This window comes from Nothoprocta perdicaria, unplaced genomic scaffold, assembly GCF_003342845.1.
Source record: "Nothoprocta perdicaria isolate Ctin4 unplaced genomic scaffold, notPer1 scaffold_10, whole genome shotgun sequence".
Classification (NCBI taxonomy): domain Eukaryota; kingdom Metazoa; phylum Chordata; class Aves; order Tinamiformes; family Tinamidae; genus Nothoprocta; species Nothoprocta perdicaria.
The window spans coordinates 7,398,425-7,425,492 of NW_020454094.1; the positions used below are offsets into that span (position 1 = coordinate 7,398,425).

Sequence of the window (27,068 nt, forward strand, 5' to 3'; positions counted from 1 at the left end):
TCCTCCCCGCGGCCGCCCCTATCGCGACCCGCCGGCGCCAGGCGGCGGCCCGGGGCACGGCAGCCCCCGCGGAGCGGCAGCCGCGGCCTGCGGGGCTCCCGGCCCCAGCCCGGCCCGGCCCGCGCGGCGCCACTCACCGCCCGCCGCAGCCCCCGCGCAGGCGTCTAGGCCGCGTCCCCATAGCAACGGCGCCTTTCCCGCTTCAAACGCTGGCGCCCGCAGCCAGCCAATGGGACGAGGGGGAGGCAGGCAAAGAGGCGGGGCCTGACACGGCAGAACCAATCCAAAGGCTCCGAGCAGAGAGAGGAGGCGGGGGCTAGGAGAGAGTATGGAAGGGGGTGGCTCCGCTCGCTGTGATTGGCAGAGGCATCTGCCACTCGGGCGCCGAGCCCGCCCACTGCAGCGGCGGAGGTGAAGGTGAGGGCCGCGGCCGCCATGGCGGCGGTGCGGGTGTCGCGGTCCCGTTATGCGCCCGTTATGGAGCGTTGTGTACCCGTTATGCGCCCGTTGTGTACCGGCCGGGCAGGGAGGGCCGCGCTGCCTCCTGCGGCGCCTCGGGGCCGGCGGGACGCGGCGGTGCCCGAGGCGGGGCGGCCCCGGCGGGGGGACGGCAGCAGCGTTGTGGAGATGTTCTATGTGATCAAGATGTTTTATCTGTTAAAGATGTTTTATTTGATAAAGATGTTTTATCTGTTAAAGCCTCTGTCCAAGCGCAGAGCTGTGGCCAGCGCTGGCAGTGCTCTAAGTGGGTTCCTGCCGTCCATACCCTCACGCGTGTGGTCCTGGTCTGTACGCGCCTAGAAGCGCTCGCCCGGCCCGGGTAGGCCGCTAATTGCGGTGCAGGGATGTGCCGCTAATTGCTGCTAATTAGGCCCTGCTCCGCCCGTGTGCCAGGCGCCCCTTGGAGCTGCTGCCCCAGCCCGTGTCGCGCTGCCGCCTTCACGGGGTGGCTCCAGGGGTACCGAGCGGGGCACTAAGTGCCGGGAGGGGATTTTTAGTCTTTAACTGGTGCTTTTTGGTTAAATCCGCCTTGCCTGTGTGAGCAACCCGGCTGTTCCCGCCAGATCCTCGGCGCTCCCGCGACCGCCACGGCGGGGACATGGCCGTGAGGGCCTGCGGCCTCATCGTCTACCGGAGGCTGCCGCCGAAGGCCGCCGACAACATCGAGTACCTGCTGCTGCAGACGTCCTACGGGAGCCACCACTGGACCCCTCCCAAAGGTGACGTGTGCCCTGGGAATGCCCTGGGAATGCGCTGGCTTGCGTTGGGGACCTTGCAGGCTGACCGTTGGCCTAACGCTGCTGCGCTCAGCTTTGTGGGCAGTTCAGTCGGGCAGCTGCAGCAGGGATGGGCTTCTGCAGCAGCGGAGCGGAGGGTTTTGTGGCATAAATTCCTTAAATAGAGTTGTATGAATGCCTGGGTGTGACAGTTTACGAGGGGAAGGTCACCCAGCCCTGATCATTCAGATGTCTGAAGCTTTTGTCACGTGTTCAGCAGCTGATTAAGTGGGTAGGGAGACAAGTTACCACCTTCCAGCTCCCACCCAACCGCCTGACAGGCACCACTATTGTTGTTGCAGGGGTATTTGATCATGGTCAGAGTGGTCATGACTTGCAGCACAACATTAGGTGACAAACTGATGATGACTCACCTTAAAATAACTTAAAATTTAGGAGGTGATTGATGAGATAGGAAGAACTCGTGCAGCAGAGAGAAACAGCCAGGAGATGTAGCCTTATTAGCCTTTGTTACCCACCAGTGAGGCCTGAAGGAGAGATAAGAAGCCTCGCAGTGCCCCAGGGCCCACAGCAACATCTTGTGTTATAAAGATGCATGAGAGAGTCAAAATTTGGTTGTACAGCCTTGTAGGCCTTGTACTGGTGAGAAAAACAACACAGAAATAATTTCAATTCCTCCTTGTCCCCTGGTACACAGGCAAGCAAGTGAATGGAGCCTTTTGGAACAGAGCAGGGAATTCCCATCTAGTCCAGTCCTAGTGCCAAACGATGACTTTGGATACCTAGGACCTGAGGAAAGATTCATCTCTGTGCTGAAATCTCGGTCATTTGCAGGCACCTACATAGAAAATTGTGTTAAACCAGGAAAGTTTTCTCTTTCTCTCTCTCTTTTTTTTTTCCCAAAACTCCCCAACTCCTTATATGTTGGTCTTTTGGGATCTTTCCTGGCTAGTTCTATTTCTGTTCATCCCAAACTTTCATGAGAAACCCAAATCTGACTTTTCTCAACAAGAGTATGAACCGTTGGGGATATGTTATATTTATCCATTGTTTGTTATGGCACCTCTCATTTTAAGTAATAGAGGAGGGGAGCCTTAGAGGATTATGCAGCTGGTGAAAGGTCTGGCTTTGGGTTTGCCCTCTTTCAGAGGGGTTTATGGAAGAAGAATGAAAGTACCAGCCTGTTAAGCGGCCAAATATAGGAGAATGAGACCATTTTGGTGTCTTTAGTCTTTCAATTTTGTACTGAGAAGTCTCTAAGACATAAAACATCTTGGAATACGTAGTCATTTGATCTACCATTGAAGTACAGCCATGTCAAGGATGAAGATCTGAGACAACTCCCTCTTTCCCTTATGTAAATGAATTAATTCACCTCTCCAGTGGAAGGGGCTCCCTCTCCGTGATTAGCTTTGTGCTAGTTTAGGATGTGTTGGAATAAGGCAGGTGTGTGGAGAGCCTAGTTTTTTTCTTTGTTATAAAGCAGTGTTGAGAGTGTTGTTCTTGGGTCTGTGTCCTCTGGTGAGAGTCCAGTGGCTGAAGACTTTTTCTTGGAAATTTACTTTTAAAATAGCAATGTTACCTCATTGTCAACTGAAAGGCAAAAAAATGCTTCCTACCCAAGACTTATTTTTCATCTTCTTGCAGGCCACGTGGATCCAGGAGAGGATGACCTCCAAACAGCCTTGCGGGAGACCCGCGAAGAGGCCGGTCTGCAGGCCGCTCAGCTCGCCCTCGTCGACGGCTACAGGAAGGAGCTGCACTACCCAGTCAACGGCAAACCCAAGACGGTCGTTTACTGGCTGGCAGAAATGAAGGACTCTAACACGGAGATCAAGCTCTCCGAGGAGCACCAGGCTTTCCAGTGGCTCAAGCTGGAGGATGCCTGCAAATTTGCTGAATATGAGGATATGCAAGCGATGCTGAAAGATGCTCATCAGTTTCTTTGCTCCAGAAAATAAATGCCTTATGGAGGATAAGGGAAGCTTCTAACGAAACACGACTTGATTATTTTTGGGGGAATGAATAGAGTTGGATGGCTGCAGAAATGTAGGTTGCTTTTTTTAATCTATACAAATTCAATGAAGATACCTGGAGCTTTCAGAGTCTTCTGCTTTTGTGTCCCCTAGCTTTTCTAGCTCGTGTGGAATAGCATGGTCTGGTTTGACCGTAAGCCAGAGATGTCTCGATTGAAAGCACAGCTAACAAAGACTTTCTGTGTTCTCTCTTTTTAAGTGCTGAGCAAGGATGGATCTTTCTTGAAACTGAAATGCTTGGCATCTCCTGAGCTGCTGATGTTAGAACTACAGGGGTCTGCAAATGAGCGTATGGAGATAATTAATAACAAATACTTGTTGCAAAAGTTGCACTTAAAAAATTGCATTTCAAATAGGGCAGCAACAGTTCTGTTTGTGGCACCTTCTTTGATTTGCTGTAATAACTTGTCCTGTCATTTCAGGTCTTTGTTTTATGAATGTTTGTACATCATTAATCTACTGTTATAAAAGCAGTTTCCATCCATGGAAACTCAGTAAACAGTTGACATAAAGTATTTAAAAGGTAAATTCAAAGTTGTTGTCTTTCTTTGCCTTTTATTTTTGCCACCTTGCTCTCTAACAGTAATGTTGGCCATACAGAGGGGAAAATGAACTCTCTTGCTGCCTGGAGCCCCGATTTCTGCCCCAAATTCCCAAGCTAACGTGCAGTCTTGCATCAGTTTGATGGTAGCAGGGTTTCAGTGGCTGCAGGCTGCACCCACGTGTCGTCATGCTGATGATCACAGGAGCCTCTGTTGGTGCCGGTGAGCTCACCTGCATCTGCTCCCCTGGGGATATATCTGAACTTCCTTTATATCAATGGGAATTGATCCAGTTGGTGCTTTGTATGATCATGTATGGCTTGATAGCAATGTGTAGTATCTTCTGTATATTTGGGTACCTAAATATCAAAAAAGTATGCTGCTGATGCTAACACTTTTGTGTGAGCAAATGGAGTGGTTTGTTGGTGGTGGTGGTTCTGTTTTTTTTTTTTGTTTTTTTTTTTTTTTTNTTTTTTTTTTTTTTTTGTTTTGTTTTGTTTTGTTTTCTGTTTTTCCTTGAGTTTTGGGGAATTTTAGAGGGGAAACAAGTGTTTCCCCTCTCCCTCTGGTCTCCATGGGCCATAGCTGCCTAGGCATTTGGTCATTTCCAGGGAAAATGGGCGCTCTGTCTGCCTTCTCGCTGCTGGAGTGAAGAGATAGTGTCATCAGCATCACACTGGCTCTGGAGAAGAACCCAGGATGCCAGAGATGCAGCTGAACTGGGCCGAAAAATATAGGTTGCTCTTTAGCACTGTGTAACCCTCCAGATGTGCAGCATTCAGCACTTAGCACAGCATGCGTTAATCATGTTGATGCCACCAGGACTGTGATGTCTTGCTCAGCACTGATGTCCTCCCTCCTGTAGAGTAACTTATAAAAACCCACTTGTCCATCCTGTTTTGTATTTAAAAAAATAAATAATCCAGTGCTCCTCTGCTTTGAAGGCAGGTTTTATTTTGATTTATGAACACTGCTTAAAAAACGTTACATTCAAGTGACGGCAGACGGCAGTGAAGAGCACACAGGCGGTGCAACTGCGGTGAAGGTTTCTCAGCTGGTTCTTGGAGGATGAAAAGCACCTTCCAACTGTCACCTGGTCCATCCACCTCTTCAGGGGAGAATGGGCTGTTTCTGTGTCTCTCCTGATTGACATTTGGCTAATGTGCTTTTTGAGACCTCTAGTGATAAAGAATCACACCCTCACCTCCCTCCATCCTCTGGTGAGTTTTGTCTCTAGTATAGAATCTAAATAAGCTAGTGAGAAATTAAAAAACGGAGGGGGAGCAAATAGCAAAAAGCCCATGTTTCTTCACAGTCTTATTTTTTACTGTTATTTACTGTATTTAATGAATATTTTCTAAACAATGATGTTACTGGATTGGTGGTTGAGCAAGATTTGCCATTTAAGTGTGAATTAGTGTTATTATCAAATAATCTGTTCTGCCTGCTCAGCAGTAATGAACATAAGTGCTTTCTATTTTCACAGCTTTAGCTGAACTCCAGCTGAGTCTCTGTGTTTTCATGGCGCTGTGTATATAGTTCCCAAAATGCAGCAAGACTTGGGAGGGTAACAACTGCTGTAAATTGTTGGGTAGTGGGGTTCATGGACAAAACTTCAGAGAGGGGAATCTGAATCATGATGGAAGAAGGTAAGAGGGGTGTAACTGTTGGCAAGTGAGGCACTGTGTATACATCCTGAGAGGGTTGTGCAGAGAATGCATTTCAACCAGTTTTGTGCACAAATATTTGGAGACTTGACCTAACAGTTTGGATGAGCATCTTTTAATTTTTTTAAAGGTGGAAGCATTAGAAAGTCAGAATTGAATTCTGAATGGTATTTGTGTGTCAGTTGCTGTTGAAGAAGAAATTCTTCACTTGTCTTATGTCCTAAAATATGTACCCAAGGAAGGTCTGTGGGGAAACTCTGCAGTGAATAATTATGGAATAATCTGCATGGGGAAGACATTTATAACCTCTATGAGTCTGTGTCCCGAACCATAAGGTTTGTATTTTCTTTTCTGAGACCTACTAAATTCTCATAGTGGCAGTTCATTTTTCACTAGGTCATGGATTTATGTTAAAAAAAAAAACAGTTTAAATTCCCAATGCACCTTACTTTTGTCTTAGGCTAAGTAAAATCAAACTGTAGAGAAGTCCAAGCTTCACTGAAACTGTATATAAAGTCATTTAGGTTAGGTGTAAAATGTCATCAGGTTTGAGCTTAGAGACAAGTCGGGATACAGTTTCTCTTGCAGTTTTGAACGTATATAGCTGTAGCTCATACCAGTATTTTCCCAATGTTAGTGTTGCATTCTCCAAGTAACTTACAGCCCGTTTTGTGGTTTTTAGTGTCACAAGATCAGAGGGAAGGAAAGCATAAATTTGTGAATATTAAGGAACTAAGATGTTGCTAACTTCACTGAGAAGAGATCAGGATTGAGTGTGATGGGTGGTAGGTAATTATGCTCCTACAAAAAATGTAAAGGCTGAGAAAAGTGCAATGCTCCTTTGCAGAAATAATGGTCCCATCTCTAGATGCAGACAGAGTATCCATGCATTGGATATTGCATGTGGCCATAGGAAACTGGTATAAAACGGCCAGGTAATGTCACTGCCAAATATCACTGTTGCTCTGCATAAGGGTGCGGGGGAGAAGACATGGCAAGGTTTAGTGCACTCTAAATATAAAAATATTTTGTGAAACAGGCTTTCTCTCAGCAACAGTCTTGCTGTATTGCAGAGGAGAAAGATGTACCTTTTCAATATAGCAAAATGATCTTCCTATTCCTTACTTGGTAACTTGGGGCAATGGGAGGCAAATACCTAGAGGAGACCCTTTCACCTTTGAGTCCTGAAGTCGGTGCTTACCCAGTGCATTCTCTCACCTAGAAATCTCTGCCAAATTTCTAGGTCTGGCTGCTTGTTTTAAGCTAGAAAGGATTTCAGATCCATTGGGAATTGTGCTTTCACCTTATTCCTCATCTCAGGGGAATTACTTTCTTGCATACTCAGTAACACTAGCGTTCAGGACTGCGCAGTTGCAGCTGAGGTGATACCGAGCTTCATTTAGCTAAATCTGCATCTTGTCATGGGTTAAACTAGCTCCAAAAGAGCCAAGCAGTGAATGCCTATGCAAATAAAACAAGCCATTCTGCTTTTGTGCCACACAAGGAGATTTTTCTCAAGTGTTAAAAAAAAACAAACAGCCTTTGCAACTCCCAATCACAAATGGTAATGCCATGGAGAAAATCCTCTAAGGAAGCACTCCTGTTTGGAAAGATGGTAACATCATCCAAGGCGCAGAGCTAGTCCATTTGATGATTGGTGTTATCAAAAAGAGGAGTGACGGTCCCGTCTTTCCACTCGATGAGGATCTCCCCGTGCCTCAAGGAAGGGGAGCGAGACGGTGGAGTTTGTGGTTGGGCACCTCTGCATAAGGGAGACTGTGCCTGCAAGTCAGCTCTGCTGCTGCTCTCTGGGGAGCTCTTCAAAGCAGCCAGGATTTTCTTCTTCCTAGGAGAGTGGAGAGGAGACTGTAGCTGCCTATGTGCTCAAGCTGGGTCAGCAGCTGTAGCGCCCAAATTCCCTTAACCCAGTTACCAGTGATGTAGAGCAGGAGGAGGCACCATTAGTGGTTGCATTTGATGGGGTAGTAAGTGGGAGGAAGCAGCAGGATGATAGCAGAAATTAAAGGCAGAGATGACCAGAACCATCTGGTCAGAGTCAAACCTTTCGGGTGTAGGAGTGGGGAGGATGCCAAGATAAGGATTTTACTCTGAAATGGGAAGTGATAAATCAGAAGAACATTCCTCTTCACTTACTTGTTGTAATGAACATTCAAGGTGAGTATTATTAATCCCAGTATGAATGCCAGGGGGCTGAGGACTAGCATGGCTGTCTTCCAGTTAGTGCCTGAAAGGATATTATATAAAACAAATATGTATTTGCCATAGCTCTTCTAATTCAGCACCTACTACTGTTGTAAAAAGCACCTCTAATATTGCTGCAAATCAGTGGTAACAGGAGAGCAGGAAAATTACTTAAATTCAGCACGTTATGGTTGCTCTGTTCCACTCAGCATCCATCTATTGAAAATGGCCACATGAGGTGTTTCTTGCTTGCTTGGAATACAACTCTTGATACTTCTTCACTCTGCAACTCTTTGATATGTAATAGGAAGGCAGGGGGAAAACAACAGTGCTAGGCAATACCACTGCTTCTTCTCATGAACTGGGACAAAGCATTTGCATGTTCTTGCTCACCTTTGTTCCTCAGGCCCAAAGAGATCTGTTTGATCATTAAATTTCTCATACAGGTAGGTGTGGTGTTTCCTACTGAGCTGGACCCACGGGAATGTAGCCCAGCTACTGGTGAGTGGGATGGGGGTTCTGATGAACTTTCATCCACTTGTTTTATTTTTCTCTTTCTTTGGTTGATCTTTAGACCTACCTGCAAGCCTGGCCCCAGAGCTTTTCCCTCGATTTCCATGGTGCCTTTTAGAAAGACTGTGGGATGGATCTGGAGGAAAGATGGGGACGTTTAGATTAGTGGGTTCCACAGAGAGAGCTGTGGCTTCCTCCTAGATGCACAATAACCACAAAGCTCCTTGATATCAAGGTGGAAGGAGAAGGGGAACCTTCTCATTCCTCAGTGTTGTGCAGCCACAGAAATCTTTTATTCCTATAACTTCTGGTGATTGTGCCTCCAGGCTAGGAGTATCATCACCAAATTGCTTCCCAGGGCAAATGTCTCAACTTGCTAAGTGAGAACAACTTCCAAACACTCAGAAGTGGGTGTGAAAGCACTTGAGAAGTACTCAGGTACTTAACTCCACTGGAAAAAGAAGAGTAACCCTTGGGTCTTTCCCACTTTTCCCCTCCGCTCCTGTTACGAATGTGTTTGTAAAAGTGCTCACCCTTGTTTGCTGGGAGGTGTGCCTGGTTGGGCTTCACTGGAGATGCTGTGCTGTTCAAGTGGCCGGTCACAGGTGGGCCAGTCAAGTCCACGGAAAACTCTCTCTCCACAGCATGTGTCTTTGATGAATCGCTGGTGTTAGCTTAGAAAGGAACGAAGTGGAGATGTGTGTGTTAATATTACTTATTTTTTGTACAATCCCCTGGATACACAAGGGATGGGAACCAAGGCAAACAGGACTAAGCATAGGACCAGGCACCTCTTGTATGTCAAGGGCCTTGCCTTCTCACTGATTTCAAAGATGATAGAGTGAACCTCTTGGGACTGAACCCACAGGTAGACAAGAGCTTGGTTTTTAATGGTAAGGTCAATTATGGTCTAAAAAACATCAATGTGATGTTAGTTGTTAAAGGATGAGACAGGAAGAAGAGGCAAGTAGAGCTATAGCTAAGCATCACAGATGTTACCAACACAGTAGATGAAGAAATGTGGTTGGTAAATAGTTCCTGTCTCTTGCAAGAGAGTGAGGTAAACATGGTATCAGGTATCAACTGTTGTTGACAGAGTATTTGAGAAATCCCAATTTCAGTCATTTCTGCTGACTGAGAAGGTCATGGCTGGCTTAGTGGCATAGTAGTCTTGAGAAGACCTTCATTCTGGTGGACTCTGTGCCATGGGGAAAGCTACTGTTGTGCACAACCCACAGTAACAGGCAGAACATGGTTCAAGGCCTGCTCTGTGTTTTTACACTGGTAACCCTATTTGTGGAGCCTGGCTCCAAGGGAGCACTGGCGTGCCAGGAACATTGCCTTGGAGAATATATAAAGCCTTTTCACATGCCTTTTCCCCATATTTGAAATGTTCCAAGTATTTCCTAGTCTATATTTAACTAGCCTATTATGATATCTATTTTTTATTGGCTTTATTTACCTTTATGTTGGACACTAACATTTGTGACTACTGGTCTGTGATAACTATGTGTTAACCTTCCAGTTAACTAATTGAAAACTTGAGTAAAAAGGCCATCTTGTCTGCACATTGCAGCCAAGAAAGTTATGTCATGTCACAAGTTAGTCATGTTTTCTCTTTACTCATTTCTGCAAAGCCTAAAAAGCTTGTAGTGATGACAACACTGTTTGGGTATGGTAGGAGATAACTTATATTGTTCGAATAGGAGCAAGAATTTCTCATTTCAAATATAGCAGCTCCTTAATAATTCATATTAGTTTGAAAAAGACTCTCAGCTGCCCCTAGTTTTCTTGTAATTTTGAATGACATCGAGAGGCACAAAGTGTGAAAAGGCCTCTTCAAAGTCTAGCTGCCTAACCATAAGACTTCCACCTCAGCTGTTTTGGAGTTAGGACTCTCAAGCAATTCAAACAATTTTTAGCTTTTGGCACTAATTCAGACCAGCTTTCCAAAATATTTGAGTTTTGATGTATGCTTTGTGCAAAACACTCAACAGCAACTACTAGAAACTGGTGGGACAGAGCTGTAGGTGGGTTGGTTTTGAGTCTTTCGGTATCTCTTCAGAATAGGCCAAAGTGGCCATGAGTTAGGATGATGAAAGTAAGCGTTAGGTGACTTCTAGGTGATGATGATGCCTAAGGTTAGATGTTATCAGTTGCTAGATCTACCTCATCTTACTTTCGTATATCTGGACCAGTCTGTCCACAGTTACTTGCGTTGGTTCAGCAGGACTCGGAGTTGCTGTCCAGGCAGCAGCACAGATGGTTTCATCTGCTGAAGTCTTCCACTTACTGAACTTGTTTTTCTCCCTTGAAACAAAGACCTTGTGGCCTCCTTCCTTGGTACTGAGATGGAAGCCCAGGCTTTGCAAAGTCAGATGTCCCTTCTTGCTGCAGGCCCACGCTTGGCGTTCCCAGTCCCCACAGGGCTCCAGCTTCACCAGTGAGTACTCCCGTGTCTTGTAGGCCGACAAGCAAAGCTTCGTTTCGAGGCTGATGATGCTCTTGGTGTCGGGGTCCCAGCTCCACCGCTGCTGCTGGGAATGCAGCTTGCAGTGGGTCAGGCCAATGCCATCAGGCTCGTGGTGGGAGACGTGGATGCATTTTTCCAAACGAATGTTCTTTATGAGGAAGCCTTGCCCCGCCGATACTGCAGTACAATCAGAGCACCATTTAGTACTGTACGTGTCCAAGGAAAACACATCTTCTGAGCGCAAGATGTTTTAGAGGCCCATGAGAGAGGGAGACTTAACTCACCAATCCTTTGGTGATCATGCCGAGATGGCATTTCTCATATCCTACTAATTTCCCAGAATTACATCCCTCTATCTGGAGTACAAATAACCAGGAATGATACTAGAGAGAAATACCTATGACTAACTTACTCATATGACACATCACTATCTGTGAAAGACTGTACTTTTGATACATGTCTTTAATACTTAATACCATATTTCAACTAGCTAAGATTTTTCAAATAAATACTCGTCCATCTCTACCGTCAAAAATAATTGGTTTGTTCCCCCACCCCAGTTTGCATCAAATCTTTCTTATGAAAAATAATTGAAATTCCCCAAATTCCCAAATGCTTATCTAGGTCACCAAGGAGGCCCCTTTGGGCTGTTGTTTACATTAGGTGGCTTCTTGTGATAGTACAGCAACATCAGGGATAATACCATACTGCTTCAGATATCTGGAAGTACTTGACTAATTTGACTCGCATAATTATGGAAGTAAACTTGCATTTATTATCTCTGACACTGGTCTGTATGCTCTTGACACGAAATATCTTTGTAAGAGACACCCTAAATTCATCCTACAATGGACAAGCAATTTCTTAGTTACTTGCTGCTTTAGGTCACAATGAAACTCATCCTCGGCCTGTGATGGCTTGGGATGGATAGCTGTTAACTGGGAAGCTACATCCATTTTCACTGTAAAATCAACAGATATAGCCTGAGAACATCCTAAACAAAATATCAAATGTTAAATCATGTGTCATTGACACAGATATACTATCCCTTGTGTATTTTGTGTCTAATTTACACAAAGAGGAATAGAAATAAATAGTTCAAGTTTTTGCCATATCCCCTTTGATTTTAACTTCAGTTAAAACATGACAACTTTCAGCTGCTGTGGTGAAATCTTTTTCCTCTTTTCCCCAAGGGTCACATTTTGAAGAGCATCATCAGCATACCATGTCGATGGCAGTAAGGGAAGAAAAATGACATTGGACGAGAACAGTGATGCTTATCTAAACAGCTATTTCTGCAGAATTTCCCCTCCCAAAGCAAAGAACAATACTTTCCCCTGGCAGCGCATATTTGGCTCAGTATCTACAAAAGCTAGTGTGAGTGTAAACAGGAGCCAACACGCAATGACAAGAAGAGGAACAATAGCTTAAAAGAGCTCCCATGTTTTCTCTCAGGAAATCCTAGAGGCCTGCTGGACTAACAGCTCAGAGCTTCTGTGTTGGACCTGACTGAGCCAGTGGAGGCAGACGGAATTCACAGTACAACTCCTACAGTGGATGGGAATGAGGTGAGGATGGATGTGGTGCTGCTGGGGTACTGCTCTTCATGGTCCTGTGGAGCCAGTGACCCAAACAATTGGACTAGATGACCTCTGGAGGTCCCTTCCAACCTTAAGCGTTCTATGATTCTATGACAATTCTCACCAATCCTATGTGCCAGGAAGAAAATTTCTGCTGCATCTGTGAGCACATCTCCTACATCTCCACATAATCTCTAGATAAACCAAGGGCACAAATACATTTTCGTAGGCCTCCTGCCATTTTTTTTTTCTTTTCTTTTTTTAGAAGCCAGAATCTAGGATTCACAGCAATACTTTTCTTCATCTTAACTGGGAGTTTGTTTCATCTTAATTTTTAATAATGAACTGAACACTGCATAGAAACATAAGAAAGGTAAGGAGCAGGAGAGCTATACTGAGTCAGACAAAATACCTGGCAATCCCTGATGTCCTCTCTCCAGTGCTGGGCATTAGCAAATGTATAAGGGAAGAAGACAAAAAAATTAGGCTAGAAAAGAGCTCGCTCAATAAAGTTATCCAGGTATTTCTGGCTAGAACTGCTTTTCCTATGTGTATTACATTGAATTTTCCCCAAAGAAATCCATTAATCATTTTGCTGTTCAGTCAGTGTCATGAGCTCCTTTTGCAGCTCTGCACAGTCAACTTTTGTTCGATTATCCTGAATAATTTTATGCCATAAGCAAGCTCCATTACTTCATTATTCACACTTTTTAAAAAAATTTCTGTCAAACAGCACTGATTTATATAGGCACCTGCTGACATCTTCCTGCTGTTGTCTATTTATTTGATATTCTTGTGTGTTTTTTGTAGTTGTTATTTTAATCTGTATTTTTAATCTGTAACCACTTATCCCTCAGAGAAATCTTCTGCTATGAGAACTGATATTAAGGGCCCTAGTGGATGAATTTTATCAAAAGTCGTCCACATATCTAAGATCTAAGATTTGCCGAATCCAGATCAGCTCACAACATCCAACATGAGCTGATCTATGCCATTGTTGATGAGTCTGGCATTCCCTTCACAAAAACAGTACAGACTTCTCTCACATTCATCTGTGCATCTGCTAATTTTATTCTCTGTCACAGCAGGGAACTGTTCCTGTTTCTATTGGATCCCTTTTGAAGATCTCCATCGTTGCAATAGTTAATCATAATCCTTTTCCTTTTCTTTTCTGGAAGCCATTTCATGCAATAGTTTACATTCATCTTAGAAGTTTGAAAAATATTTATTTTTAGAGATTCATCCCACTGAAAAGACAAGGCAGCCTGTCTGTGCGTGAAATCCATGTGAGCTGAGGAACCTCAACACTGCAACACAAGGGTTGCAACACAAGGACTTTTTCCTGAGTTTTGTACCACTCAAATGGTACAAATGCTGCTTGCCAAGATGTGCGCCCGTGTCTGCGATACAAATTCCCCATCCCTTAGAAGTTGCTGTCTAATTAGGTAGGTGTGCCTAGATAGAGATAACTGGCAGCAAGCAATTGTCCTGTCTCACACAACTGTAGGTGGGTACAGGTACAAAGAAAGCTGAGGCAGATTTACTTTGAGACACACGTCAGGTGTGACCTTTCTTTCCAACACTGCCAAGCATGTCTAGTGCCAAAGCTTAGTACCCCTGCAAACACAGCCATAGAACCTAGAATTTGGGAAATGTTAACCTGGAGCAAGCAGAGGATGGCATCCAACCGAGGTGGAAAGAAACTCTCCTGTAGGTTTGGGGATCTGGGTTCAAAGCTTCTTAAAAACGCCTTTTAGCTGCTCATTCTGAATGTTTTGGTCTCCTCATATTTTTAGGAACAAAATAAACAATTTCTAGCAAGGCCCTTAATGCCAGCTGGCCTCTCCTATAATGCTACCACTCTGTCCAGTTATGAGAAAGGAAAACAAGCAAATATTGCCCCTTGCCTCTCTGTGGCATGAGCACCCCTGGGACATGCTGTTCCTTGCAGGATTAGGAGCAGAACTCATGCAACCTTCCTAATTAAGGTAATGCTACCAGGAAAGCCTTGGTTACCAGTAAGCCCAGTGCAACTGGGAAAGTTTCTGTGCCTGCGATGACTTCATCAAGACCATTTGATGAATTGTTTGGGGTCAGGTCCCTCCCTTTAAAGGCTCTGTGGAGGGAACGGGCAAGACAGAGCCAGGAAAGTATGAAAACTAGGAACTATAGGAACTAGTGAGTGACTGGCTTGTCAGAGCAAGTACCTGAATGCAAATACTTCTTGCTCTGCACTCAGATTGCTTTTCAGCAACATGACTCCGTGAGGAATCATTCCCAGATGCCGCTTCCAGCAGCCACACTGGCCTGTATTTTTTCTGGTCCTTGCTGTTTCCTTGAGGATTATCTGGCTTTCAGTTGACCAGCAATGGGGATGTTTGGGATAGGGATGAGTGGCAGAAGTGCCGTGTGAGCCTGAGCAATGGGACAATAAATGAGCAGAGGAGGTCAGTGCAGACCACAAACTCAAATCACATGGGGAAAACCAGCCCCAGACTCTCATGGGAAACTCATGGCTCTGAGCTGCCCATTGCAAATCAGGAGGGGGACCCCGATTCTCTGGGGTCTGCCATAGATGATTATTCCAGGAAAACAGGGACTCAGGGCTCTGCAGTCACTCAGCTGCTAGAAGAAGAGCAAAGCTGAGAGCATCCTGCTCTGCTCCCAAGAATGTGCTGGGAAAAGGATAGCTCAGGGGTGCAGGTCTACGGAAGCCAGAGAGGATGGGCAGGGATTCAGTGCTCAGAGGCTTCCCAGAGAGGACCTGAAGTGCCAGGAAGAGGCTCACAAGCAGGAGGAGGTGCCTCCACACCCAAACGGTGGTCCTGGGAGTTGCTGCAGATGCTGCCACCAGCATGCATGTGGAGGAGCCTACACAGGCAGATCCACTGCGATGCTGAAAAGCTAACCATGCCAACACCAGGAAATCCCCCGAGGCAAAAATCACTGAGGACTGAGAGGGCGTCCAGGGTAACGGGAGGTATCAGCTTGGTCTTTCTGCCTCTTCCGTGCACGACGCTTTGGGCGACCTCTGATTTCATCAGTCTCCTGTCTGGCCTGTCCAGACGCTGATCCTGCTTGTGCCTGAGCATTATACCTCACTGCTTCTTTAAAAGGGACCTCAGCCCCCTTCCCGCTCATGGGGGATTTCCGAAGAAACTAGTGTCAGAATTAGGCAATTCCAGGATTTTATGATGAAACAGAACCCTTCAAGGTCTGGGAAGAGCAAACTCTTCTGTCCTGCCTGCCTAGGGCAGTCCCTAGCAGGATGAGACGGGGAGGGGAGGCTGGGGAGGGGGTGTCAGCCACGGGGCAAAGCCTGTGTTTGCTTTCTGCCCTTCCAGCTTGCCTGGAGCACTGCCAGATACAGGGGAGATCATTTCCTTTCTTGCAAAACAGTCGGGGTTTTATCACTGTCCTAGCTGAAACACAATGTCCGACTGCGCTATCGCTCCAAGGCTGTTCTGTTGTGAAGGAAAAGAAGTTTGCCGGGGAACAATCCTTGGCGCTGCTTCATTTCCTAGTGTGGCAACAGTGAAGAGCCACTTTTACTTCTAATAGCACACAAAGATCTTTCTTAGAGCAAAGAGAAGGAGCATGATCTCTGGCAGTGCCGCTCTCCTGGCATCCCACCACTGTGGCATCTCCTGGCCAGCTGACATCTCTACAAGAAAGACCTCTCCTCACCGCCCACCCACATAGGGAAACATGTACATGGAATCCAGAGCTTTTAGGAAGAGATCTAATCACTGGAATTGTTTTAATCAGCAGGATTTTGAGGTGCAGAAAAAGAACCCTAGATCAGCAGAAGTGAGGTCTGTGTGAGTGCAAACCTCTCCTTTGACCTGCTGCAGAGCAAACTGCAGGGTAGTTGAATAACCAAGAGGCTACAGGGAAAGGAGAATAAACGGGCTTATGGTCACAGCCGCCACGCTGTGCTTTATCTTTAGGGAATAAACACCCCAACTGTGTAGCCAAAATAGTTGTAGTCCTTTGGTCCAGGGAGCTCCCTGAAAACCTCCGAGCTGCTGTCCTGCATATCTGGGACTGGGTGAGCCTCGAAGCACTGGAGGGATTTATTTCAGTGAGTCCCTTTCATGAACCCTGAATCTCAAATGTAGCAAAATGAAAAAAGGAAATTATTTGTTGTCTTGGGGGATTTGCTCCTTTAAAAAGCAGAGATTCTCTCTGCTCTCTCTGATGGGGGTTGACTGTTCCCGAGTAACTCACCTGGCTCTGCACCATGATGCTAGGCAGGATTTCTGCTTTCCACCTGTGGCTGTTAAACACTGGGCACAAAATTCTCCTGTGTATCAGAGTATATAGGATGTGACCTACGTCAGCACACAGCTCTGCAATGCACTCAGAGACTAAAACGGACCTCTCAGAAGTTTGCCCCACGGCGACAAACAGGGCAGGCTACATCTCCCGCGCGCATCCTGCTGCTGATAGTGTTTGCCGGTAAGAGAGTCCAAAGCACATGGAGAAACCGTTCCCTGCTTCCCACCACCCTCCCTCGCTGAATACCCTCTCGTAGCACCCTGGGGAGTTGCATCAATGTCCGCATGTTGGGTGCCCACACACATCCGTATGTGACCGCAGGAGAACGGGATAAAACTCCGAGAGGAAGAGATCTGCCTGCTCTGGGGCTCCCACAAAGGAAGCAAAACTTACCCTGGAGCCAAGGAAGGAGGCAAAAGCAGCCCAGACTCAACTTGAAAAGCTCCATCGCACCCCAGCACACGGCGGGGGAGAGGGGCATCCAAAGCGTCTCACCCGCAAGGAGCGCCAGGCCGGTGCCTTCCCCCCTTCCTCTGGCATTCAAAGCGGCAAATCCTGCTGGGAAGGGAAAACTCTTCTTTGGTCTTCCCGCCGGAGAGCCGGCACCGGGCTTATCAGCATGGATTGGCTTGGAGAAGTGGTTCCTGTGAGTGCTTATCCCTCAGGAGAAACCGTACGACGGTGCGGGATGAGGGGGATGCCAGCCCGGCATCGTCGCGGCCGCGGAGCGCGGCTCCTCGGCAGCCACAATCGCTCCCGGGCAACGGGCGCCGCATGCTAAGAAGGCTGGCGGGCTGCCCTGGCGGCGCCGGGAGGAGGAGGAGGATGCCGGGCTTGCCCATGGGAACAAGAAAAGCGCGGCGGGAGCGCTGGGAGGGGCGTGGGATGTGGGGCAAACCCCTTCCCACGTGGGATGTGGGGTAAACCCCTTCCCGGCGCTGCGGCTGGAGCTGCCGTGGCTACGTTTCCTCCTTAGGGAGAGCTGCCCCTTTGGAGCTGAGTTTAAGCCATGCTGCGTGCGGAGGTGAAGCCCTGAGGAGCGGCTGCTCGGGGCGTTTCGCCAAATGGAGTGTGTCCCACGGCTGGAGTTGGAGAAGGGGCCGGAGCTGGAGCGTGGCCTGGGTGTGGGGACCTGCCTGCTGCCTCCTTCGATGCTTGAGTCGCTTGGGGCAAGCTTTTCCACGTGAAAGTTTGTGCTCTGCATGACGGGAAAACCGTGTTCCATGCCCAGCCCTGGCCTGACAGCTCACAGCATTCCCACTCCCAGCTGGCATATCCAGCTTTGACCCCAAACCATCTCTTCCCAGAGGGATGCTAGGGATATGCTGTACTCAAAAGGGAAGCTTGGGGAACATTCTGGCCCTGGCCAGGTCACTCCTGCCTACTGCAGCACTGCCTTAACTACTGGTTTCTTTTCCCATGGGATTATGTCAAGTTGCACTAAGCAGCAGGCAATTTTAATTAAAAAGCGCACATATCTTAAGGTATGCTCTCCCCCACAGCATTGCTTTGCTTCTAGGGCTGAAAATGCAAATTCCTCCACATTTGCTGAGCAAGCGAGTCCCCCCCATAGGAGAGGAGGACAGCAAAGAAGCCCTTGGTTTCCCTCCTGGGGATAGAGATGTGTCCCAGGCAAATGAAGGATGTTACAGCAAATATCCCACTGGAAAGGTCACTGTGCTCTTTAGCAGCTCTGAGCTGCTACCGTCCCATTCCTTTGCTGCCATTTTCAGGTCAGGATGTTCTCGTTCTGGTGTTTCTTATCCACTGTCTCAGCAGATCTCTTCCCCTTCAGTGAGCCCAGGGCTTGAGATGTTGCCCTGTGACCATCTCCACTGAGAGAATGGACCGTTTTCCTATCATTTAACCAGGTATTTAACCTTTCCAGGGCTTGCCCTCTTATTCTGAGTCTGCTCTGCTGCCTTCGGGGCCTCTTTGGCTCTGTCAGAAGCCTTTAGGATGTCAAAGTGGACTCTTTCAGACAGACCATCCTTATCCTCATGCTTGCTGGTTCTTTCTAAGAAGTCCAAGAGGTTTTTAAGGCAAAAACAGCTGACTTCCTAAGGAGCTCATATTCATCCAAACACTCACTAATTCTTTTTTTTGTTGTTGTTGTTGCAAAATCTACTAATATGCAAGTGCGCAGGCCTGCATTCCCCAGCTCTCCTCTGCAACCCATCCACCTGGGATTTCAGCTCCTTAAAGGGTATTTTCTTGCTTCTGATGATCTCTCCCACTTGCTGTTTGGTCACTGTGACTTCCCTTACTCTTTCTCTAACTTTTCTTGTAGATGCTGCATGTTGGCCCAGCAGTCCCGAGGAAGGCCCTATTTCCCTGGTCTTCCCCTTTTACCTTTCTCTGCTCAATGCCTTTTTCTGCAGTTCAGTAGCAATGTAGTCATTTTTTGCTGTTTGCTTCTGCTGCAGGGAATTAGGCTGTGATGTTATAGGGTGGCTCTCCAGCTGTAGGAGAACTTGAGTCCTTTGCCTTCACTGACATCGCTGTCTTGACATTAGTGCCTGTCCTCATCCAAAAGTGCAGCCCCAGCCTTTGCAATGGGGCTGTACAGAGAAACTTTAGTGTCATAGGGGAAAAAAAAAGGACTAAGTCTTATAAATTTTGCTCCCCCTGGTCCTGCAGGGCTTAGTGATGGCCAGAGCAGTTTTGCAGCTCAGCTTGGCTATTCCTTGGGCAAGATAAGCCATCTCCTCTACCGGCATCAAGGACTGCGGAGCACCAAGACCCACTTCCCTGATCACTGCCTGCTGGGATCCCGACAGCTCTGGACCACTCGTTGGGAAACATAATGTAATGCAACATCCAGAGCCCCAAAGACAGGTCGTTCTAGTGGTATTTGAGCAATTGCAAACTGGAGATAATGCTTATAGGTGGTGTTTCAGAAAAAGAGACCCAGCTTTGCAGGGTTGGAGCTGGTCTCAGCTCTGGACCCATTCATCCCAGCTGATTTTAGGGCACTGTAGGAAAAGCCTTTGGTCTTTGAGTGCAAATCTCTCTCTTTTTTTTTTTTTTTTTTTTTTTTTCTGGCTTCAGCAATTGCTTAATGAGCTGTAAGACACTTGGACTGACACTGAGCTCACCCTCACTAGCACAGGATTGAGGACAGCCTGAACCAGCACCTGGTGACATTTTTAAGCCCTGCAGACAAGCCAAAAAAGTGCAAGTGTCAGCAAAAACAAAAAGAAACCAGCTTAACATCAGCTACTGATATTTTTAGTCTCCAAGTAAGTGCACTATTATTCTCCAGTCCAACAGAGTCATGTGGGGGACAGCATCACTCTGCTCCGCTGCATTTTAAAAGCCAGTGTGTTTTTGCAAGTGAACAAGGCCAGAAACAGCTGCCATCTCATTTCTTACACATGCAGGACGGTATTTGCATAAAAAATTGCTCCATGAGACCATTTTTCCAGAGCACATTCACTTCTTTGTGGCCTGGCTTCGTACCGTGGTACATGGGGGTACTTGTGCCAAATCCTTCCCACAACTTCTCCTGGGCTATCAGTAGAAGAGCAAGGTGCCCTCCGGCCAGGGTATCTCCCATGCTGAGCAGGATGATCCCATAACCACAGCCTTGCAGTCAGGTACTCTGTACCCCCAGGCAGTCCTTGTCCACCCCAGCTCCCTGGAATAGCCCTGGTTTTGCTGTATCACCAATTTGATGGTGACTTGGCTTTTTCTCAGATTCAGCCATGTGGGGAAAAATCTGGTAAACTCAGGAAAGTCTCCCTTTACTTGTGAGTGGGCTGAATTAGATAGCAATGCCCCTAGCACGTCCCTCCTTGGCTGGTGCTGAACGTGAGTCATTCCTCCATCTGTGTCCTCTTCAAAGACAGGTTGTCATTGCCCTGCTCCAAGCTGGATAAAGAGATATCAAGTCAAGCCAACATGCCTGGCCACCTCTGCAGTCAGACCTTTGATCACTGACAAGTCCTTGGCATTAAATGTGTCGAAAAACCAGCAGGGCAGAGATCCTGTACATCCAGAAAGGGATGTAGGCAACGAAGTAATTTTGCATTTCAAAACTGCCCTCTTCCTGGGAAACTGAGATAGATTGGGATGAAGGTACATCTCCACTGGGCATGGAGCTGTGGTCACTCCATCCCTGCGGTCACCTGGGAGCATAAGGCTGAGCCATGGGGAGCCTGGAGCCAACCCTGCTCAGCCTCCCTGGGATCCTCATCCCCATGCCGGCTGTTTTGGTGCCCATAGGGAGTCTCACAGGAGGCGAGTGTGAGATAACCTGCCCCGGGAGCCTTCACCCTGGCACTAGCAGTTGGCTTAAACAAGGAATGAAGCATCCTCTGAGGATCTCACTCGCAGTGCTTGATGCTCACATTACTTTTCTGGCTTATCCTCACAAGATAGTAGCAACTGAGAAGAGTTTTCCCATCTTTTGAGGAGCTTTTGGAGCTATTGAGCATTGTTTCCCCTGCTTTTGCAGCAGGAAGCTCTCAAGGGCTCCTCCCGACCAGTGGATCTTCTGACTGTGCCTGTGGCAGGGGCTGAAAGCCCCTTCAGACCACGCCACCCCAGCGCTTACTTCTTCACCCAGTGCAGGACAAGGTCACAGGTTGAATTCAGAGTAGCCTGAAAGCAGAATACCTTTCTCTCCTCACTTTTTCTTTTCATATTTTGACCATCTCTGTGCCTCTCCTGGCCACACTTTGTCCATTGCTCTCCCTTCCCTGGGGTTCTAGGGCACCTTCAAAGCCCGAGTTCCCTCCTGGGGCCCTTTGCAATGGCAGATGCGGACACGGCGGGGCCTGAAGGGCTCTGCGTCCACCCGAGCAGCAGCAGTGGACATGGAGGCAGCTGTTCCCAGCCTGTGCCGTCGGCTCAGCAGATGGAGCTGCTTCCCCAGGCCGTGGCTGCGGAGCCGCCGGAGAGCGCAATTTCCCTTCCATCCACTTGGGAAGAAGGAGATCACTCCCATATGAGCAGGACTTTCCCCTCCCAGCTCCTGCAGGACCAAAGACCTATGAAGGAAAGTGCTCTATGTGCAGTAGTGATGGTCATGGATTCGGAGGATAAGGAAGACTCCAGGGAAGTGCTCTAGTAAGATCCCCCGTGGCTGAGATTGAAGCCAGCAATAACCTGCTCCAGGCCTTTCTCCTTGCTGGAGACACCAGGAATTTTCTCAGGCTCAATGCTGGGGTGATGGGTGCACACTCTGCGACAGCTGAAACCATCCCATTTTAGGAGGCCATATTCAATATTTTCACACTTTGCTCTGAGAGGATGTGGACTGAGACCTGACACACTCGTGCCCAGAGCTGCTGGGACAGACTGGACCCTGGAAGGGCCCTTGGGGGAGGCTTGCTGAAGGGTGCAGGGGCACAGCGTCCCACCACGCCGGCCACCTCCTGCCTCAGCCCCTGCGGAGTCATTGAGGGCAGTCTAAAGTCCTGGCCCGTTTTCTGCACGTGAAGGCGCCTATAGGTCAATGTTTAATCCGTGGGTGCTGAAGGCTGCTCGGATCCCCGGGGTGAGCAGTCCCAGATCCGCTTGGAACCAGGCCTGCCACGCACCTGGGGACCAGTGGGGCAGGAATATGTGTGGGGCCTGCACTGGACATGAATTTACACGGATAAAACATGTAAGCACAGGGGCAAATGAAGCACGGGAGCCCCTGCGTCGCTGCGGGACCTGCGGTGCTGCTGGGCGAGCCCAGCCCTGCTCGCCTTGCAGCGGGTTAATAAACATTCCCATAGAGTTAACATGTTAATAAACATTCACCTTTGCAAGGACCTATTAAATATTCATGGCCAAGAGACACCAGGGTGATGCCACCTTGGAGGCTCCGGAGTGAGGGAAAGGGCCGGAGCCAGCGGGAGGGTCTCCAATGTTTCCCACATGCATTTGGGCAGCGACATCTCTGCCTTCCTCCCTACCCCAGGAGGAGGAGGAGGAGGAGGAGGAGAAGGAGGAGGAGAAGAAGGAGGAGAAGAAGAGGAGGAGGAGGAGGAAGGGCTGGCGTCATCAAGTGCAGGATGGCAAAATTGCATAAAAAGCAGGAAACTTTCCACAGATCCCATATTCTGCTGGTGTTTTGGAGTTCTGATTTCCCAGGGTTGTTTGTTTGTTTGTTTGCTTAGTTTAATAATAACGATAACAAAAAGCGGGTAACACTTTGTACTGAAAAGCCTCTTTCCTACGGCCTTTCCCCTTTCTTTCTCCACCTCCTGCGGCCATGGATGTTTCCAGCTGGGGAGGCGGCTAGAGGAGAAGAGCAGCCACGGACAAGCCCTGTGCATGGAAACCTCTCCCGGCCGCAGAGGTTGTTTATGGAAAACGCCGGCGTTTCGCTGGGAACAGCGCGAGCGGTTGGAGCAGCGGCAGCAGCGGGAGCCGGGCCAGCTCCGGAGCCGCTGCCAGCTCCCGGTGCGGCCCCGAGCCCGCGCGTGTGTGTGTGTGTGTGTGTGTGTGTGTGTGTGACCCCTGCTGCTCCCCACATCTCCCCATTTCTGACACATGTAAGAGCACCGACACTGCAAAACAGCCACCACCAGCTTGTCCCGCCAGTGCCGTTACCCACTTGCTCCGTCTTTATTCCTTATTTTTGCAGCAAAGCCTTGCTCACCCGCAGAGCGCCTTAAAAATAAATAAATAATAAATAAAGAATAAATAAATAAATAAATAAATGAGCGGCTTATTTTGGTCCTGGGGAGGCCATAGCGATCGATACCGATCGCCGTGACCTCTGGTATTTTTAGTGGCTCCCCGGGCAGCTTATCATTTCTGTATACTTAGCGGGTGATGTCACGGCTGGGCACGCGCCGCCTGGCACGGCTCGGCTCGGCGGGACGCGCCGCCTCCTTCACCACCTCGCTCCCCCCGGCCCCTTCCTGCAAGTTTTTCTCCCTGCAGACGCCGCCCTCAATGTCATTCTTTGTTTTTTTCAACCCAGCTGGAGGGGAAGCCTTGGTTGAAGAGCTTGCAGGCCAGTGAGGGCCAGGAGGGGATTTATCTGCTCCTCAGTTTCCCAGACCAGCCTTTTCCTGCCCTGTCTATGGGCGCTCAGGGCTCGCAGGCAGCACAGAACTGGTTGACTTTGTGGCTGCTAGGATGAGCATTATGTTGTCCCACTTTTGTCAGGAATATCAGGTTTTTAGTGTTAATATGGTACCTGCCGTGCAGTAATTGTGATTTACCTCCTCCCTCCAACCTGTCGTCCAACCCCTTGGCGTCGTGGCTCTGCAGCCTCCTGCCTCTGACATTAGCCAGATGTGGGCCCTGCATTGCATGGGAACTGAATTAGTGCCTCAGAAGCAGAAGGGCAGCCAGACTGGATGCAGGGCATCCTCCTCCTCCTCTGCAGCTGGAGCAATATGGGCTGTCCCACGCCGACCAGCTCCGGACACGCAGGCGATGGGCAGCCCAAGGGCTCGGCCGCGCTCTCCGAAGCAGAGGGGCTGCAAACGGCCACCACGTGCGTGTCCCAGGCTCAAAGGAGCAAAGAGCAGGGAGATAACGCCTTGCTCCCCTTGCTGCAGCACCGAGGGAGGCTGGTGGGAACCAGCTGAGTAGCCCCATGCAGCATTTCCCTGTCCGGATAGAAGTGCAGGGAAGCAGAGGACGGGAGGGAAAAAACTGTCAAGGCAAATAGCCTAAAAATATTTAAATTCAGCTAATCTTGCAGCTTCCAGAGTAAATCCGGATTGAATTGGTGCCAGCCCCTCTCCCTGCTCAGAGACCCCCTTCTCCTCCGAGTTCCAGCCGGATTTCCATCCCGCCGCTCTGCCTCGGTTGGATGCAGCGAGGCTGCAGCCAGGAGGAGCTCACAGGAATCCTGGCAGAGTCCAGCTCCAAAAAAGCCCAGCCTGGCTCAACTGGCAGCGAGAAGGGTGTAATAGCACATAGCAAATAGCAAAGCGAGCCAGAGCTGCAGAGCCAGGGAGGGTGCAGGGCTCCGAGCAAGAGGCAAGCAGGGACGACTGCTAAGAAGATTATTTTTCTGCATATAATCCTCTGTTTTATGAACCAACACCACATGTGTGAGGGACTGGGTGTTGGAGAAGAGGCTGTGCCCATCTTCCTATAGGATTTGGGGTTTTATCTCCACCATTTCGAGAAAAAAAATAAGCAGTGAAGTTTCTAATCACAAGGTGACACTTCTGGAGTGCCATGGAAAATCAGACCACGCACCGTGTAGGAAAACAGGGAGCTGCTCACAGAGGGAACATGAAGGAAATCCACATGACTGAAAGCTTCACCCCTGTGAAGCAGAAGCCCGCCAAAGAGCTGAGGCCCATGCTCGGGGCCATCTTGCTCGGCCTCATCCTCTTCATTGCCGCCGTGGTGGCCTGGTGCTACTACACGGCGTCCCTGCGGAAGGCGGAGAGGCTGAAGACAGAGCTGATGGACCTGCGTCCAGAGGGCTTTGTGATCAAGAACCAGAACGGGGAGGTGGTCTTCCGCCTGGCCTTCCGCTCGGGAAGCCTCGACCTGGAGTCGTGCTCCAAGGAGGGAGAGATTTTGAGCTGCACGCGCTCGRACAGGGGCCCGCTGAACTTCTTCATCCAGACGGTGAAGCCCAAGGACACGGTGATGTGCTACCGCGTGCGCTGGGAGGAGTTTGCGGCGGGCCCGGCGGTGGAGCACACCATGTTCTGGGAGGACGCGCACTGGTACGGGGGCTCGGAGATGAGCACCCAGCACTGGCCCATTCGCCTCGCGGGCTACCAGGAGCCCGTGCCCTACGTGACGAGCGACGTCTACTCCTTCCGCGACAGCTTCGGGGGCATCCTGGAGCGCTACTGGCTCTCGTCCAAGGCGGCGGCCATCAAGATCAACGACTCGGTGCCCTTCCACCTGGGCTTCAACGCCACGGAGCGCACCCTCTTCTTCCAGGCGCGCTACAAGGATTCTCCGTACAAGCCCCCGCCGGGACAACAGCCCTTCCCCGAGCTCAGCTACCGCGTGTGCGTGGGCTCCGACGTCACCTCCATCCACAAGTACATGGTGCGCCGCTACTTCAACAAGCCCTCCAAGATCCCCTCCGAAAACGCCTTCCGCTACCCGATCTGGTCCACTTGGGCACTCTACAAAAAAGATATCGACCAAGATAAAGTTCTGGATTTTGCGGAAAAGATTAAGAAGTATCGTTTTAACTGTAGTCACATTGAAATCGATGACATGTACATGCAAGCCTATGGGGACTTTGACTTCGACCCCATCAAGTTCCCCAACGCAACTGAGATGTTTACAAAACTGAGGAACGATGGATTTAAGGTGACTTTGTGGATTCATCCTTTCACACACACAGATTCCTCCAACTTTGGGGTAGGGATCGAGCGGCAGCTGTTCATCAAGGAGCCATCGGGGCGGCTGCCGGCCATGGTGGAGTGGTGGAACGGCATTGGGGCCATCCTGGACTTCACCAACCCGGCGGCCCGCGACTGGTTCCAGAGCCACCTGCGCCAGCTGCGCCACAAGTACGGCATCTCGTCCTTCAAGTTTGATGCTGGGGAGACCAGCTACCTGCCCAAGCAGTTCAGCACCTTCCGGCCACTGTCAGACCCCAGCATCTGGTCGAGGCGCTACACGGAGATGGCCATCCCCTTCTACGAGCTGGCCGAGGTGCGCGTGGGCTACCAGTCCCAGAACAYCTCCTGCTTCTTCCGCATCATTGACCGTGACTCCGTGTGGGGCTACGAGCTCGGCCTCAAGTCCCTCATCCCCACAGTCCTCACCATCAGCATGCTGGGTTACCCTTTTGTATTACCAGATATGATTGGAGGGAACTTTCTCCCTAACAAGACGGAAGGTGCAGTGGAGATCCCAGACCGGGAGCTCTACATCCGGTGGCTGGAGCTGTCGGCCTTCATGCCCTCCATGCAGTTCTCCATCCCGCCCTGGCTCTACGACAAGGAGGTGGTGGAGATTGCTCAGAAGTTCACGGAGCTGCACGAGTCCCTGGTGGCCCCGCTGCTGCTGGAGCTGGCCGGGGAGGTCRCGGACACGGGCGACCCCATCATCCGKCCCATCTGGTGGATCTCGCCACGCGAYGAGGCCACCCACAAGATCGACTCGCAGTTCCTCATTGGGGACACGCTCATGGTGGCCCCTGTGCTGGAGATGGGCAAGCAGGAGCGCGACGTCTACCTGCCAATGGGCAAGTGGCGCAGCTACAAGGGGGAGCTGTTTGAGAAGACCCCGGTGCTGCTCACGGACTATCCCGTTGACCTGGATGAAGTTGCCTATTTCCTCTGGGTTTCGTAACAGACTCCTTCATCAGCTTTACAACACACTGAAGCAGTTTTTAATGATGATTTTGATGATTTTTTGAACACCTTACTCTCTATATAGAAGTAGTCATGGTGACCTCTATTTTGCTTGACAATGCCTGCAGAGTAACTTAGTCACTAAGATATATTGGATGGTTGTTCTGGCCATGGCAGTATGACAAATACAACATATAGAAACACAGTCTCTGCTCGCAATTGTTTCCTGGCAAGAAATGGCTTGCACATTTTTGTATTGTATAGGAATTTGAATGGGCTCTATTGTTAACCTGCT

General features: G+C 49.0%; 3 protein-coding genes and 1 long non-coding RNA gene across 4 annotated transcripts; 2 read left to right on the plus strand and 2 right to left on the minus strand.

Annotated features, from left to right (window-relative positions):
• Positions 1–1,095: 1,095 nt before the first annotated feature.
• Positions 1,096–3,595, plus strand: NUDT2 (nudix hydrolase 2). Its single transcript, XM_026039452.1, has 2 exons — positions 1,096–1,220; positions 2,886–3,595. Exons 1-2 carry the CDS (start codon positions 1,100–1,102, stop codon positions 3,197–3,199), a joined length of 435 nt encoding a protein of 144 aa, XP_025895237.1. The 5' UTR covers positions 1,096–1,099; the 3' UTR covers positions 3,200–3,595.
• Positions 3,596–6,645: 3,050 nt separating this feature from the next.
• LOC112947983 lies at positions 6,646–7,717 on the minus strand. Its single transcript, XR_003249520.1, has 2 exons — positions 7,638–7,717; positions 6,646–7,329 (listed from the first exon to the last, which is right to left on the minus strand). It is a non-coding gene; the product is annotated as an uncharacterized LOC112947983 (long non-coding RNA).
• A 498-nt stretch (positions 7,718–8,215) lies between these two features.
• LOC112947045 lies at positions 8,216–17,225 on the minus strand. The gene is made up of 4 exons (XM_026039053.1): positions 16,926–17,225; positions 10,378–10,848; positions 8,732–8,872; positions 8,216–8,334 (listed from the first exon to the last, which is right to left on the minus strand). The coding sequence occupies exons 1-4, from the start codon at positions 17,011–17,013 to the stop codon at positions 8,216–8,218; spliced, it is 819 nt and encodes a 272-aa protein (XP_025894838.1). The 5' UTR covers positions 17,014–17,225.
• Positions 17,226–24,665: 7,440 nt separating this feature from the next.
• LOC112947444 (myogenesis-regulating glycosidase-like) lies at positions 24,666–26,814 on the plus strand. Its single transcript, XM_026039535.1, has one exon. The coding sequence runs from the start codon at positions 24,675–24,677 to the stop codon at positions 26,769–26,771; it is 2,097 nt and encodes a 698-aa protein (XP_025895320.1). The 5' UTR covers positions 24,666–24,674; the 3' UTR covers positions 26,772–26,814.
• Positions 26,815–27,068: the final 254 nt, after the last annotated feature.

What these genes read in the sequence shown, in the direction of transcription:
- NUDT2 (XM_026039452.1), top strand. Translation starts at nt 1,100, where the DNA reads ATGGCCGTGAGGGCCTGCGGCCTCATCGTCTACCGGAGGCTGCCGCCG. An exon ending in CCACTGGACCCCTCCCAAAG is followed by an intron (nt 1,221 to 2,885) that starts GTGACGTGTGCC and finishes ATCTTCTTGCAG; the next exon opens with GCCACGTGGATCCAGGAGAG.
- LOC112947045 (XM_026039053.1), bottom strand. Translation starts at nt 17,013, where the DNA reads ATGCCCCTCTCCCCCGCCGTGTGCTGGGGTGCGATGGAGCTTTTCAAG. An exon ending in ACTGGTCCAGATATACGAAA is followed by an intron (nt 8,873 to 10,377) that starts GTAAGATGAGGT and finishes TTCCTTTCTAAG; the next exon opens with CTAACACCAGCGATTCATCA. An exon ending in ACACCTCCCAGCAAACAAGG is followed by an intron (nt 8,335 to 8,731) that starts GTGAGCACTTTT and finishes TCTTTCCTCCAG; the next exon opens with ATCCATCCCACAGTCTTTCT.